The sequence below is a fragment of the Pinus tabuliformis genome, chromosome 1_2 (genome assembly GCF_031772625.1).
Source record: "Pinus tabuliformis cultivar Carrire ecotype Pingquan chromosome 1_2, CPIR1, whole genome shotgun sequence".
Lineage (NCBI taxonomy): Eukaryota > Viridiplantae > Streptophyta > Pinopsida > Pinales > Pinaceae > Pinus > Pinus tabuliformis.
The window spans coordinates 993,701,349-993,715,901 of record NC_142298.1 but is presented as its reverse complement, the minus strand read 5'-3'; the positions used below and the strand labels follow the sequence as shown (position 1 = coordinate 993,715,901).

Genomic DNA, 14,553 nt, shown 5'->3' with positions numbered 1-14,553 from the left:
AGTGGCCTAAACTTCATGAGGGGGAGATGGTGCTTCAGAATTTCAGAGATTGATCCAAGATAGGGACTGTCTCCCTTCAAGATGTGGAATTTCATCATCAAATTCATAATATGTCCTTACATGGGTGAGTCTATCTAGATTCCAAATGATCAAGTTGCTATGCAACGAGTTTGTCATTCTTGGGAGATTCAAGAAAAAATATATCTCTACAAACAATGGACTTCTTATTTATCTCATCGTAAAGACAACATGCCTTGGTGGTATTTGTGTACCCCAAGAAGATGCACTTCCAACTCCTTGCGTCGAGCTTGTTTCTTTGCTCTTTAGGAATTAAGGCATAGCAAGTGGAACTAAAGACCTTGAGATGCCTTACCAAAGGAATGTATCCATACCACATTTCATATGGAGTCTTGTTTACAAGAGAATGAGATGGACATTTGTTTTTACATATACTACAAATGGAATCACATCAAACCAAAACATCAACTTCACATTTTTGAAAAACATCATGGAATGAACCATATTTAAAAGAGCCTTGTTCATTCTTTTAGCTACACTATTTCTTTGAGGATTTTGTGGAACTATGGTTGGATGTTGAATCCCATGTTGGTGAAGATAGTTTTCAAATTCATTAGATGTATATTCTCCGCAATTATTAGTATGAAGAGTGCTGAAATGTGATTGTGCTTCATTTTGGATCTATACATGAATATTTTTAAAGGCTTCAAAAGCCTGAGATTTATATTTGAATAAGTACCCTTGAAACATTTTGGTGTAATCATTAATGTAAGACATGATATATTTATTTCCATAATCGATGGAACAGGCATGGGGCCACAAAATTAGAATGTACCAATCTAAGTTTTCTACATACTTTGAAAGTGGAATCATGGAAGGGTTGTTTTCTATGTTTTCCAAGGATACAAACATCACATTACTTCAGTTTCCTAGAAATAGTAGGCAAACTGGAAACACCGTTCTTTTTCAACAAAGGTTGTCATAACTAATGTGTCCACATCTAGCATGCAATAAGGGACTAGATGGCAGTGTACCTTCATTATGGTGAGAGAGGTATGTTGAATTCTATGCATGAACCCATGTAGCTTTCAACTTTAGCAATCTTTCATCCCCCACTCCTATCGTAATGACCATGTTGTTAGAAGCCTCCATTATTTCAACTTTGCCATTGAAGATATGAATGGAGTGGCCTTGCTGTTGAATATGCACAAAGAGACATCAAGTTCTTTCTCATTTCCTAGTGATGCCAATTCTCGAAGGTTTAAAAGTTGATTTGTTTGCAACATAGACTATACCATTTAAATTGTCATTGAGATCTTCAAAGACGTCTCTTCAAAAGGTTACGTGACATGTTGTACCTATTTCAAGCAACCATGCGTCTCGTCAAGTAGCAAACAAAGTATGAAATAAGTCTTCATTTACTCCTATTGCAATGGGCAACAATATAATAAGCATAATTAGTTGCTTTACCTTTCGCTAGATCTGATGCTTTAAGTTTGTCTTCGTTTGATCTTGCTTGTCCTTGATCTTCTTCCAGGGGATTTTGCATATCTTTGCCTCATGCCCATTTTTCCCACAATGGACACAATGAAGATTAGATCTCTCACCTTGATTGTACCTGCCCCTCAGCTTTGAAATTCTTTTTCCACATCTTCTTTTATTGCCGCCTTCTCTAAAATAATCATGTGATTGGTTCCTCACTTTTTGAGGAAGGCATACAATCTCTCTAGCGGGTTGAGTTGTCTTCTTCCATAAACTTTTGCACGTTCTGCAAATTTCTCCACGAAATAGTCAAATGTTATGGACTTCCTTTGGTCACTACCTTGCATAGATCCAAGGTAGTGGGAATGTGCAAGATAAAGGGCCTTGATGAAGGCTATGAGAGGAATGTCCATCTTCACTTTAGTGGCATCTATGTCATGCATGATGGTTTTAATCTCAAAAGCTGAAGCCATGGGATCATCATCTTTCAACTCTAGGTTGAAGAGCCTTACCAACAATTGTATGAGTTCCAATTCTAAGTGTGAGTCATACAAGTCCTCCAATTTCTTTAAAGCACCATAAAAATCCTTAGTAGAAACAATATGGTGACTCATCATGTCACTTACTATTGCGACAGTTAGGGAATATGCTTCTCTGTCTTTGTTCTTCCATATGTCAAGCTCCTTATCTGATGCAGGCTTGGTAGGTCCACTATCATCCTCTCCTTCATAGATGCAATGCCACAAATTGTTAAAAGTCAGTGTGTTTGATCTCTTTAGACATTATGGGTGGTTTTCCTTGCTAGTTAGCATCATGTCAACAATGGAGATGAAAGAATGCATCTTTGACAAAGCTCTAAGCTGGGTTTTGTATAAGAAAAAATTGCTGCAATAATAATAATTTCTACAATATTGGTGGGAAAACAAATTCCAAAATAGCTCTGAAATATCTTTGAAGTGCCAAATATACAACAACTTTCGATTAGACAACAAGGACTTTCGCTTGATAAAAATGTGTCTTTGACAAGTGAGCAGTAAAATCGTGTAATTGTCTTCCTTTAGGAATGAAGGTCTGAAATCTTCTAGTCACATGTCAGGCTTCAATGACCTTAGAGGGATGTCTTGCTGAAACAATTCTAGCTATGTTGCCTATCACATCGAGCTTAAAATCCATAGAATCTAGCAAAAATCCGTAGCCTATTTCAGCAAATTTACCTCTAAGATGTGTTGGATACCAAAGCTTCCAAAGCTAAACCCTAACTTCTGATAGGAGGTTGGTCAAGGTCTTCTCCAACTATGCCAAATTTTGTTGGACAACCACTAAATCAATTGGGACAAAATGGAAACCTACCAATTCTTTTATCGAGACGGAATAGTTGGGTAGTTTTGGCTAATTTTGAGAAATAAAATAATGGCAAGTTGATTTGTTTTGGCATGAAACGTTCCCTTTTTTCCAGGTTGGCTGTAGGTTCTTAGAGGAGCATGGAAGAGAGAGAGGCTGTGAGTTGAGGGAACGGGTGTGGAGTAGAGGAAACTAGCATGGGAGCATAGTTGAGCCAAGGGATTGGACATTGAGCAAAGGTGTTGATGTCTATAGCAGTGAACTTTACTTCTGCATAGGCTAAGTGTCAAGCATGCAAGGAGTCATCCAAGACCTTCTTAGGAACTTGCTCATGTTGAGTAAGTGTCTATTATGATCTTTTTCCTAAGTTTAACTTAGGAAGAACACATTGATTAATCAATTTATTAATGTTGGCTATTGGCTAAGGTTGTCTAAGGAAAAGTAAATTATTCAGTTTAGCGACTTAGATTTAATCTCAACCATTGATATCAAGTGGGTTATGATTTATCTTTCAATCTTAGCCCTCGATCACTTTGGAGATTAGGGCTTTAGATCTAGCTTAATCAAGAATTATAAACACAACTTAAGGGAAGGAGGAAGACACAACACAAGTGGCAACTAATTTCTACATATGAGAGAGATTTTTTCAAATGAGTGAGATAAGGGCTGAAGAGAAAAGAAAAATTGCAGCAGTGAGAGAAAATTCTGAAGAGGGAGATTGAATTGAGGTCTTCCAGCAAAGAGGGCTGTACCAGTTTCTGACCACAAGACAACATCAGCTTGCATGTGCCGCACAAGGAGAGGCCAAAAATCACACATGCCGCATGGAGGAGAGATTTAGTAGGTTCTCACGTGTGGTAGGGATGCACTAGAGTGGCCGTACAACAGTCTTGGGGTGCAGATCAGAATTTTCAGGGGGCCAAATTCTCAGGTTCAGTTTTTTTAAATTTCTGTATTTCTCTGTGGAGCATTATCCTTATAAGGGAGTGCTTATTTATTTGAGAAATAAAAGTGAATGATAGATTGGAGGGTTCATATGTTTTCTGCTCTGTGATTGATTTCCTACTTGCGCTTCTGCTGTTAGAAATTTTACTGTAATTTCAGAAAATAATTCACTGGTCTAAATAAACTTCTGGGTTATAAAAACTACTTATGATATAAATCAGATCTGGTATTTAGGAAATTAACAAGAGGAAACAGGCGTGGGAATGGCAGAATAACATTGGGAGAAGCAGAGACAGGACTACTCTTGATAGGAGAAGCAAAGTTCAGATCTAACGAGGGGCCATTTCTGTATGCAAGAGGAGAGAACCACGGAGTTAAGAATAGACAGCTCTGATACCATTGTCAAGCTCAGGAATAACTCCAATGGATCAATGAATTACATTAAGGTGAGCCATACATTACTACAAAAAGAAGTGATTTTTGGTTTCATCTTTCAAAAGGTCCGAATGACTCTTTCTATTCACCTATGACTCTTCATATTCCTCCTAAGTTAATATATACAAGAATATTTACAATTTACCATAATCTCTAAGGATTAGGTGTCTAACATGATGATTTGTTGGTTTATTAGTATGGTGTTACCTCCTGCACAATTTTTGTTCCAATGATTTATTGAGAGGTGCCTTGTATCAGATCAATATAGTTATATATTGTCACCAGGTTTGTTCCAATGGCACAATGGCTGAGAAGAATAATTTATCTAGCGTGGTGGTGCCTCAAAAATTTTTGGTATCAAGATTTATTAATAGGCATCTTACATCACATCAACATAGTGGATCAGATTGTTATTAATTGGTGCCAATGGGTTCTACTGCCACAATGATCTATGATTTTGTTTTCTTTCGACAAAAAGTCATCTCTCTTTTTGGTTCAGGTGGAAACAATTAGGGATACATTCAGGAATGACTTGCAAAATGCATCTAAACTACCTAGAGACTGAAACAACTAAGGATTAACCACCAAATTCTGGTTACTGTTGGGGCATTTACCCATTTTGGATCAAAGCAGAATGTACGAAAGCAACAAAAAGGACAGTCTAGTAGGCTGTAACCATCCTAGACTTTAGCATAAAGTATCCTGTCCTGGGATAGGGCACATGCCCAAACTAGCGATCTTGTGATTTTTGTTGGTTCTAGTACCAAAATATTGATCAGGTCCTTAGGGGGCTTTGACAGCAAAGATGATCTGGGTCTTGGTGGCAGCAGATCAAATTTCAAGCTAAACTTCATGTGATTTACAGCCTCCACACTGTGACTCAGGAATGATCTTGCATTCAATTCGCATGGAATGTCAACTGGCTTGCAATAAAATATGGGGATCACTAGCTATAGCTATAACTTCGATCTCTAGACACATGGCTTCTGTAATACAAGTGCTTAGCTCATGACATTCGAGATGATTGTGAGGTGTAGGTTTGACAAAATTGAAGTACCCAGTATACAAATGATCCAAATATCACAATAACATGCTCACAACCTTAATGTGAAAATCATATTAATTGTAATGATACCATTCACCACGACATTTTCCCTTGGCCCCCGGTTAAGAAAATTTGGTCATCCATGAGCTATCTGACCCTTAGGCCAAGCAAGAAAGGAGGGCTAAGAAATTGTAAGTTAGTGTAAAGTTTTGTAGATGTTCTATGCTAAGAGCAATTTCACTTTTCTCACAGCAATCATACAAGTAGATAAGCAAAATGCAGATAGAACATATAAGCGGATCTTACAGAAGACAAATCAGAAACAAGAAAAATGAATGTGTTCGTTTCGGCGGTCAACAGGATGCTTCAACCAGCAAAGTCTCCTTTGGTCAGCCAGCCCAACATGTGTCACAACAACCCTCCTGGTAGCTCGTACTTTTAGGATGAGAGAGGAAGATGTGAGTTTTGTTGTATTCAAATTCTCTCCAACTTTTCCTGTATATATATCCATCAATGAGGGTGTGTGACACATCTGTTGGGCATGTGAGCCTACATTACAAAACTGGCTGACCTTGCACATATAATTTATTAAGAATAATAAATTCAAAATATAAGTTCTGCTCATCGGATTAAGACTATTTTTATATGGATTTTACACCTCTCAGAAAGAGGAATCCAACAAAAATATTAGCTTCTTAATCTGAGCATCAGAACATGGAGTTTGGACCTAGTTGTCCAATTTTAACACTCCCTCTCAACTAGGGAGAACTCCATCTATTAGTGCAATTAACATCGTGAGTCATCCCGCCGAAACTTGCTTTGCTGGCTTCTTTATTTCAGAACAGAAGTGGGTCAGTCACAAAGACATCATTCCCCGACTGACATAATCAGTCCAGAGGTCCCAGACCTCATAAATCTTGATCCCAGATCAAGTGGTTGGACCATGCCATCCTAGATAGAGAGTACGGCAATCTCTGATGCGTCCATCAGTCTTTGCTAATAGTCTCTAGCTTTTCCACACCTCATTGGCCGAATGAGAGGTACTTCCCATGAGCCCTGAACTCAATGGGTAGGATGCATACGGGGCACAGATTAAATGAGTGTCGAACCAGCTCAATAATCACAAGGGTGGGGCAAAAGCATTATGAGTGCTTATAGCTCCGAGAAGCTATCCCCAAAGCCCCCCAGAGCTCCCAGAGCTCATCGTCCAACAGGACCCATATCATAGGGTCTTTCCACGACACCAAGACTCTCACGGAAGGTTAGGAACTTGACCTTCCCCAGGGGCTTAGTGAGAATATCCGCGACCTGCTCATCAGTTCCTATATGATCGAGCCTTACGGCGCCTCGCTGTACCATATCCCGGATAAAGTGGTACCTGATATCAATATGCTTGGATCGGTCGTGGAACACAGGATTCTCAGTCATACGAATCCCACTCTGATTATCACAGAGTATTACAGTGGTATCTAGCACATGTTGGAACAGCTCACTAAAGAGCTTCCTCAACCAAACTGCTTCACAACAGGCCATACTAGCAGCAATGTATTCGGCCTCTGCGGTGCTCAAAGCCACCGACTTCTGCTTCCTGCTCATCCATGAGATCGAAGCAGAACCAAGATTGAAACAGCATCCAGATGTGCTCTTACGATCCACCACACTGCCAGCCCAATCGGCATCAGTATATCCCCGGAGTATCACACTCCCGACAGTGTATCTCAGCCCATGGTTTATCGTGCCCTGAAGATATCTCAAAAGATTCTTGGCACCAACCCAGTGAAAATGATGACGCTCAACCATCTGTTGACTCAAAGTATTCACTGCAAAACATATGTCCGGACGGGTGTTCACTAAGAACATCAAAGCTCCTATGAGTTGACGATACTCAGTAGGATTGGCCAAGATAGGCCCTGCAGCGCTGCCACTCAACTTCTTAAAGTTGAGTTCCATTGGTGTTGACACGGACTTACAGTCCACCATCCCAAATCTTTCCAGAAGCTTCACAATATACTTTCCTTGAGAAAGGAGAATCTCTCCAGGTCTCTGCCAGACCTCCAGGCCTAGGAAATAGTGCATCAGTCCTAGGTCTTTCATCTCGAACTCAGCAGCAAGCTCCCTCTTACATTGATGAATGAGAGGGTCATCACCTGTCAGGAAGAGGTCGTCCACATACAGTACTAGAATGAGAGGCTTTCCTTCCTCAACCTTAAAGTAAAGGTTTGGATCATCATTGCTTCGAGTGAAGCCCAGCTTCATCAAGTAACTATCCATCCTCTCATACCAGGCTCTGGGTGCTTGCTTTAACCCATAGAGGGCTTTCTTCAACCTGCAGACATAAGTGTCTCGATCTTGAACTTCAAATCCCAGAGGTTGTTCTACATACACCTCTTCCTTTATTGCACCATGCAGAAAAGCGGTCTTGACATCCATCTGATGAATACTCCATCCTTGCGTAGCAGCAAGGGCTATGATGGATCAGATGGTGGTATATCGAGCCACAGGTGCAAATATATATCGTCATAGTCAATTCCTTCCTTTTGAGAGAAGCCACGGGCAACAAATCTTGCCTTAAACTTTTCAGCACTCCCATCAGATTCATGTTTAATCTTGTAGAGCCATTTAGCGGTGACAACAGATTTGTCCTTCGGTCTCGGGACCACATCCCAGACATCATTCTTCATAATAGCCTCATATTCTTCATGCATAGCATCCTTCCAGACTTGATGCTTGATGGCTTCCTCAAAAGATCCAGGTTCAGATTGTATAATAGTACTCATGGCAGCTAGATACCCTTGGTATCTACACGGCTTCTTGCTTTCTCGGAATGTTCCCCTTGGGGCAGCATGACCCTCAGCATCTTCGAGGGTGTCCCTGAGCCATGATGGCCTCTTTCCTAGAGAAGGGGAAGGATCAATAGGGTCCATTGGCCCTTCAACATCAGGCATAGTCTCATCCTGGGGTTCTTCCAGATTTCCAGGTCTTTCTTCATGGTTTTCTTCAGATCTAGGAAGATCTACTACTTTCTTCAGGGAAGCATCTTCGTCAAAAGTGACATCATGGCTTATCTCTACTTCCCTTTGACCAGGTACATAGACTCTATATGCCTTAGAAGTCTCACTGTAGCCCACAAACATTCCTTTCTTCCTAGTAGCATCCAGCTTACTTCTCTTTTCTTTCGGCACATGAAAATAGACAGGACATCCAAAAATTCTAAAATGTGAGACATCAGGTTTCTTACCAGAGAAAACCTCTTCGGGAGTTATGGAGTCCAAAGCGGAATGAGGGCATCGGTTTTGAATGTACACAACAGTATTTGCAGCTTCTCCCCACAGAAACTTTGGAAGACCCTGGTCACATAGCATGGCACGGGCAGCTTCCACAATAGTCCTATTCTTGCGTTCAGCAACACCATTCTGCTCAGGAGTATATGCAGTGGTAGTCTCCCTCTTAATGCCAGCTTCTCTGCAAAAGTCTTTGAACTCATTTGACTCATATGCAGTGCCATTGTCAGTCCTCAAAAGATATATTATTAACCCTTGTCAAATAATACAAAATATATACAACGTGTGTTGCCGGGCAAGTCCGCGGCCAACACACAATTCTTTTTAATAGAACCGCACATACAACTTATGTACTGTTTCAACCAAGCGCATCAGCACTCGTAGGAACCTGCACAACCACATGTGCTACCGTCCACGTGTCTGCCTTCTCTGGATTCCAATCCGGTTCTGCATGATCATGATACTGCTGCTATCCACGTGCCAGTATTCAGATATACCTGCACTGTGTTGTAAAATCCGTCCACGTGACAGTCCGCAGCTAACCCTGCATCTCCGTCCACGTGACAGTCCTTCGGTGATCTGCTGGGTAAGTCTTCGTGCCGTTTATTCAAGCGCTCCACGCTTTCATAACCCTGCACTACGACCCTTTCAACCGCTGCCCTGTATTCCTGCTGCCACGTAACAGCCTGGAGAACCCTCAGCCGGTCGTGTATTAACACTGTTGTGCCTTTATCTGTGAGTCTCAGCACTCACATAACTCTGCGCGGCCATATACCTGATGTATTACCAAGACCCGACTATCTGCTGCATATGCATATACCCTTCTACGCATTTATTTGAGAGCACCGACGCTCGTATAACCTGCGTATTTATACATACCCAACTACCACCCGAATCTGTTAAACCGAACTCCAGTCGATCTCTCAAACTCAGTCAGCATAACCCCGTGCTCTTGTGAGTGTGTGAGAGATAACTGTCGCTCTTCGAATCTCTGTCACCAACTGTTCTTCTCGTCGTTAATCCCACCGTGAACCAGGAATCAACATCTGCGCCTTATCTTCGAATACGCCTAAGCAGTGCGCATTAGAACTGCGCAGCCAACCGAGAGACTCCAAACGAGCGTTCTTACCTCTGAAAGAGCGGAGATATCTTTATGCTGAGATTGTCATATCAATCTATTCATGTAATGCAGAGACTTTCATTATAAGGATTAGGTCTCTGTTGAGAATCTATATAGCTCAGACCTCATTGCAGTGTCCTTATCCGAGATCTTCATTTCCTTATCCATCCGAGTTTTGTGCCTTTAATTCATAGGTATGCCGAGAGAATATTTAGCCCAGTTCATGGATCAATTCTGCGTCCTCATCATACCTTCGAGTTCTGGTCATGACTGTACCTAATACCCCGGTCGAGGTGCAGTCATACCCTAATGCGGGCCTGCTTCTCCATGCGAGATTTTGGAGCGAGGAAATGCGAGATCTTCTTCCTTGATTGCGAGCTTTGTTCCTCCTTGATTGCGGTTCTTCACACAGCGTATTGGTATTCCTCTTGGCAGCTACAGGTTTCCTTTGCGGCCAGAACTCTTCGACTGTGGCTAGACACTATTATGACAGCAGCGAGATCCTGGGACCTTTCCATGACTGCGTACATCCATGAATGCGTATAATACGTCTCTTCCACTGCAGCTACATCCCTTCAAGTATGCCGAGAGCCCAGAACATATGATAATGTTGCGTTTGACTGCAGCTTCATATGTTGACCCAATACATAGATTATGCTGCGTTCATGTATAGTCTAACTGCGTGTAGAACTCTGCCCTGTGTTAGGGCATCACGTTGACCGTATAAATGTCATGTATACCCAGAATATGAACGTAACCATGAACACCATATAAATGTGTCTCCATTATCTGCATGTAAGTATCTCCAGGACCTGTGCATCAATCATCAGCATATAAGGTTTTCTGGACAGCATATTGAGGCCTCACTTTGACAGCAAATTAGGGCATCCATTGACTGCGTCTAGAGTATCATTAAGACTGTGGCTAGGACTTTAGATAACCACGGTTTCTTCCATACTAGACTGTGGTTATGACTGCGGCTAGGTCTCCATGAACAGCGTATTATATTTCTTCATGAACAGCGTATTATATTTCTTCATGAACAGCGTATTGATTGACTGTGGTTCATATACTTTGCTGTGGCTACTTTTATCCCTGCGGCTTCATATACCTGCTTCTTAATTCATAAATGAATACATCTCCATTGCCTGTGGATCCATGACTGCGTTCTCCATTAGGGCATCATCATACTAGACCAGCTTAATCCATAGTGTATCTCCTTCTCCAAAACCCAAGACGTGGAGAGGAGATCACTTGAAGAGAGTTTGTCTTCACCTCAGCTCTGATACCATGTAAAGTTTTGTAGACGTTCTATGCTAAGAGCAATTTCACTTTTCTCACAGCAATCATACAAGTAGATAAGCAAAATGCAGATAGAACATATAAGCGGATCTTACAGAAGACAAATCAGAAACAAGAAAAATGAATGTGTTCGTTTCGGCGGTCAACAGGATGCTTCAACCAGCAAAGTCTCCTTTGGTCAGCCAGCCCAGCATGTGTCACAACAACCCTCCTGGTAGCTCATACTTTTAGGATGAGAGAGGAAGATGTGAGTTTTGTTGTATTCAAATTCTCTCCAACTTTTCCTGTATATATATCCATCAATGAGGGTGTGTGACACCTCTGTTGGGCATGTGAGCCTACATTACAAAACTGGCTGACCTTGCACATATAATTTATTAAGAATAATAAATTCAAAATATAAGTTCTGCTCATCGGATTAAGACTATTTTTATATGGATTTTACACCTCTCAGAAAGAGGAATCCAACAAAAATATTAGCCTCTTAATCTGAGCATCAGAACATGGAGTTTGGACCTAGTTGTCCAATTTTAACAGTTAGCATACTGCAAAGGATAACATATTTAATAAATAAGCAGTAACAGTCAGATGACATCCCAAAAGAAATCATTTGTCATAGTGAATCTTGGAATGAAGTATGTTTATAATTATAATTAGGACATGTAAAGTATCTCATTAGGTTCTTTAAGATCTGTATAATTTAATCAGATTGTAAAAAAGTTACATCTAAGAGAACCTTACCAACATGCTTTCTCAACACATATCATGTATTATTTGGATTAAACTATTAGTACAATGTGGGATGCAATCTTGTATATTCTATGCAAACAATTTTTTTCACTTCTATTTATTTTTTATTATTTTTTAATTACTATGGCTTGGTTTGCAGTAGTGTTGTTTGTTCTGTCTAATGGTTTTATTCCATGCTACCTGCAGTTTATGACATAACTATCGCTTACAAACATCGATGCCCTCTTTTCATGGATAATGCCTTTGGGACCGATCCAGCTGAGGTCCATGTCCATGTTCGTCGAATAACCTTGCATGAAATCCCGACCTCGGAGAATGAAGCTGCTGCTTGGCTTGTTGAAGCTTTTCGCCTAAAAGATGAACTGCTTTCGAATTTCTACAAAGAAGGGTCTTTCCCCAACCCTGGAACTGAAGAGGAACTCCCTAATTTCAAGTGCTGCTTGAACTTTCTTGTAATAATCGGCTTAAGTTTAATTCTTTTAATTTTAACTTTTTCTTCCTCTATGTGGATAAAAGTGTATGTTGCGTCAAGTTGTGTGTATCTCGCTGCTGCTACATACTTCAACAGCAGGCCAAAACCCATATTTGGATTTCTAAACAGGAGGAATCGTGGAAATAGCAATATATCATCAGATCAAGGTGGTAATTAAATACTCTGTTCCCAAATTCTCTCTCTCCCTTGCACACTAAAGAAATACTGTGTATTGGATACATTTAATTTTTTGGGGCTAAATGTATTTGCTCTGTGCCCTCAACAACCGAGGCCACCTTTCGTACATGTCTACGGAGTTGGTATTCAACTTTATTTTTTAGATGCACATATCTGTAATTTTGATGACACACTCTTTTGCTCAGAAGTACTTATTTATGGAGAGATTGCATTATCATATGCGCGTCTCGGTTTTCGATAATATCAGAATGTCTCAAGTGATGCAGATTGTTCCAAGTACTAGAAGAGAGCATTCGCTGTTGATTGATCAGGTTCCAAGGATTTAAAACATAGCAAGGCACATATTAGAACAACAATGCATTTTCCTGCAAAAGATTTTGCTCCGAGATTATTAAAATGTTATCATGTTCATATTTCTGCAGTAGTTGATTTTTTTTAATGATTTTGGGCTGAAGAAGCCGAGGGTCCAAGTGTAACTCCATACTTATTATTCCTGTTTTCTCATTAGTTTGAAGGTTCATATCGAATCCAAATGTAACTCGATACTTTTTAGGGACCTATTCTCTCATGAGGACTTGGAGGTCCCCATCAATCCAATAGCTGAATAGCTCCCAATATCATATGAGTTTCAACTTTGTGTGATAAAACATACATCTATGAATCATGAGATCTGTTGTTAAGAAATATTTGATACAGCATTAAGGGCATCTTGTGTATATTAATAACATTCCATTCACACCATGAACATTATACTTCTGGCAAAATTCAATAATTGAGATAGCTTGAAATGACATTAGGATTTGAAGAGGAAAACATTTTATTGCGAAGGTAACGATGAATTAACAAGCTTTGGGGATTAATATTTCTTTGGGATATATGCTTGATAATGCTTAATTATTTGTAATTTGGATTCTATGTAAAGATAACAATTAGATTATAAATCTGCATATAAGTTAATATTTCTTTGGGATATATGCTTGATAATGCTTAATTTGTAATTTGGATTCTACGTAAAGATAACAATTAGATTATAAATCTGCATATAAGTAATGTGTTGTTAAAATTCTTCACTAGTCTAGATAATTATATTTATTTTTTTAAAATGTTTTCCAATTAGGATGAGCCTAGGTTGGGACCAGTTCCAATGTTGGATGGAAGAATGATATGCCCACCTACTAGATGTTGTTACAACTCCCAAAGAAGGACAAGGAATCATTGAAGAAAAGAAATGAGAGGTGATGACACTATGTCAGAGCTAGCAAAGACAAGATATGAGGTTCTAGGATGGGCCTAGTGAAGGCTAGAGGCAAGAGGAAGCAATGTTAGAATAGAAGTAGAGAAGGAAAAAGGTGAAAGACAACTTTGCTTAGGATAGGCTTATTGAAAGCAAGAGGTCACAACGCTAAGGCAAAACTAGCAAAAGCAAGGGACAAAAGCTTGAGGGAGATGTCAAAGACATGGTTGAGGAAGCAACCCTATAGTTGTAGCTAAAGTCACCAAGTTCGGTGAATAAAATTGATTAAATTTGAAATTTGTCGAATTTCAATGTTGGGCGAATTTATTCAATGAAATTCGCAAATCTCAAGTCAAACAAGCCAAACACGAACATGAATAATTCACGAAATTTGTCTAAAATTCTATTGAATTTGTTTCGAGTTTGTTATTAAATCAAACGAAATTCAAAGAGGCTTGTAATAAAAAAATAAGAAAACAATAAAACTCGAAAGGCTAAAACCTACTAGCTTTAAAAAAAAATTCTAGTTTAATGTTGTCTTTGAATGTCAAACTTGAAATTCCAATTTGCCTGCACTAACGAAATGTTGTCTTTGAATGTCAAACTAGACAACAAGGAAGAGAGTAATACAGTTAAGTTAGTTTTGAGAGAATGTTGGGAGTTGTTGTTAATTTACATAGAAAACCGTTTTGTTTAATAATATTTTTCATTTATATTTGTTTATCTTCACAATAATTTCACAAAATTGGCTTAAAATTCTATTGAAATTTGTTTCAAGTTTGTTGTGAAATCACAAGAAATTCGAAGAGGTTCGTAATAACAAAAATAAAAAAAGCAATAAACTCGAAAGGTTAAACCTACTAGCTTTAAAAAAAATTCCAGGTTACCTACACTAGCAAAATGTTACCTTTAAATGTCACACTTGAAATT

General features: G+C 39.5%; 1 protein-coding gene across 1 annotated transcript in view; it reads left to right on the top strand.

The window, feature by feature from the left end:
* The window catches only part of LOC149209397 (putative 1-acyl-sn-glycerol-3-phosphate acyltransferase 5), a 53,849-nt gene extending 41,241 nt beyond the window's left edge, over positions 1–12,608 (top strand). The window contains exon 4 of the mRNA XM_089396353.1: positions 11,906–12,608. Within this exon, the coding sequence (XP_089252479.1) occupies positions 11,906–12,369 (464 nt within the window). The 3' untranslated portion in view covers positions 12,370–12,608. The remainder of the gene's footprint in view (positions 1–11,905) is intronic.
* The last annotated feature ends 1,945 nt before the right edge of the window (positions 12,609–14,553 follow it).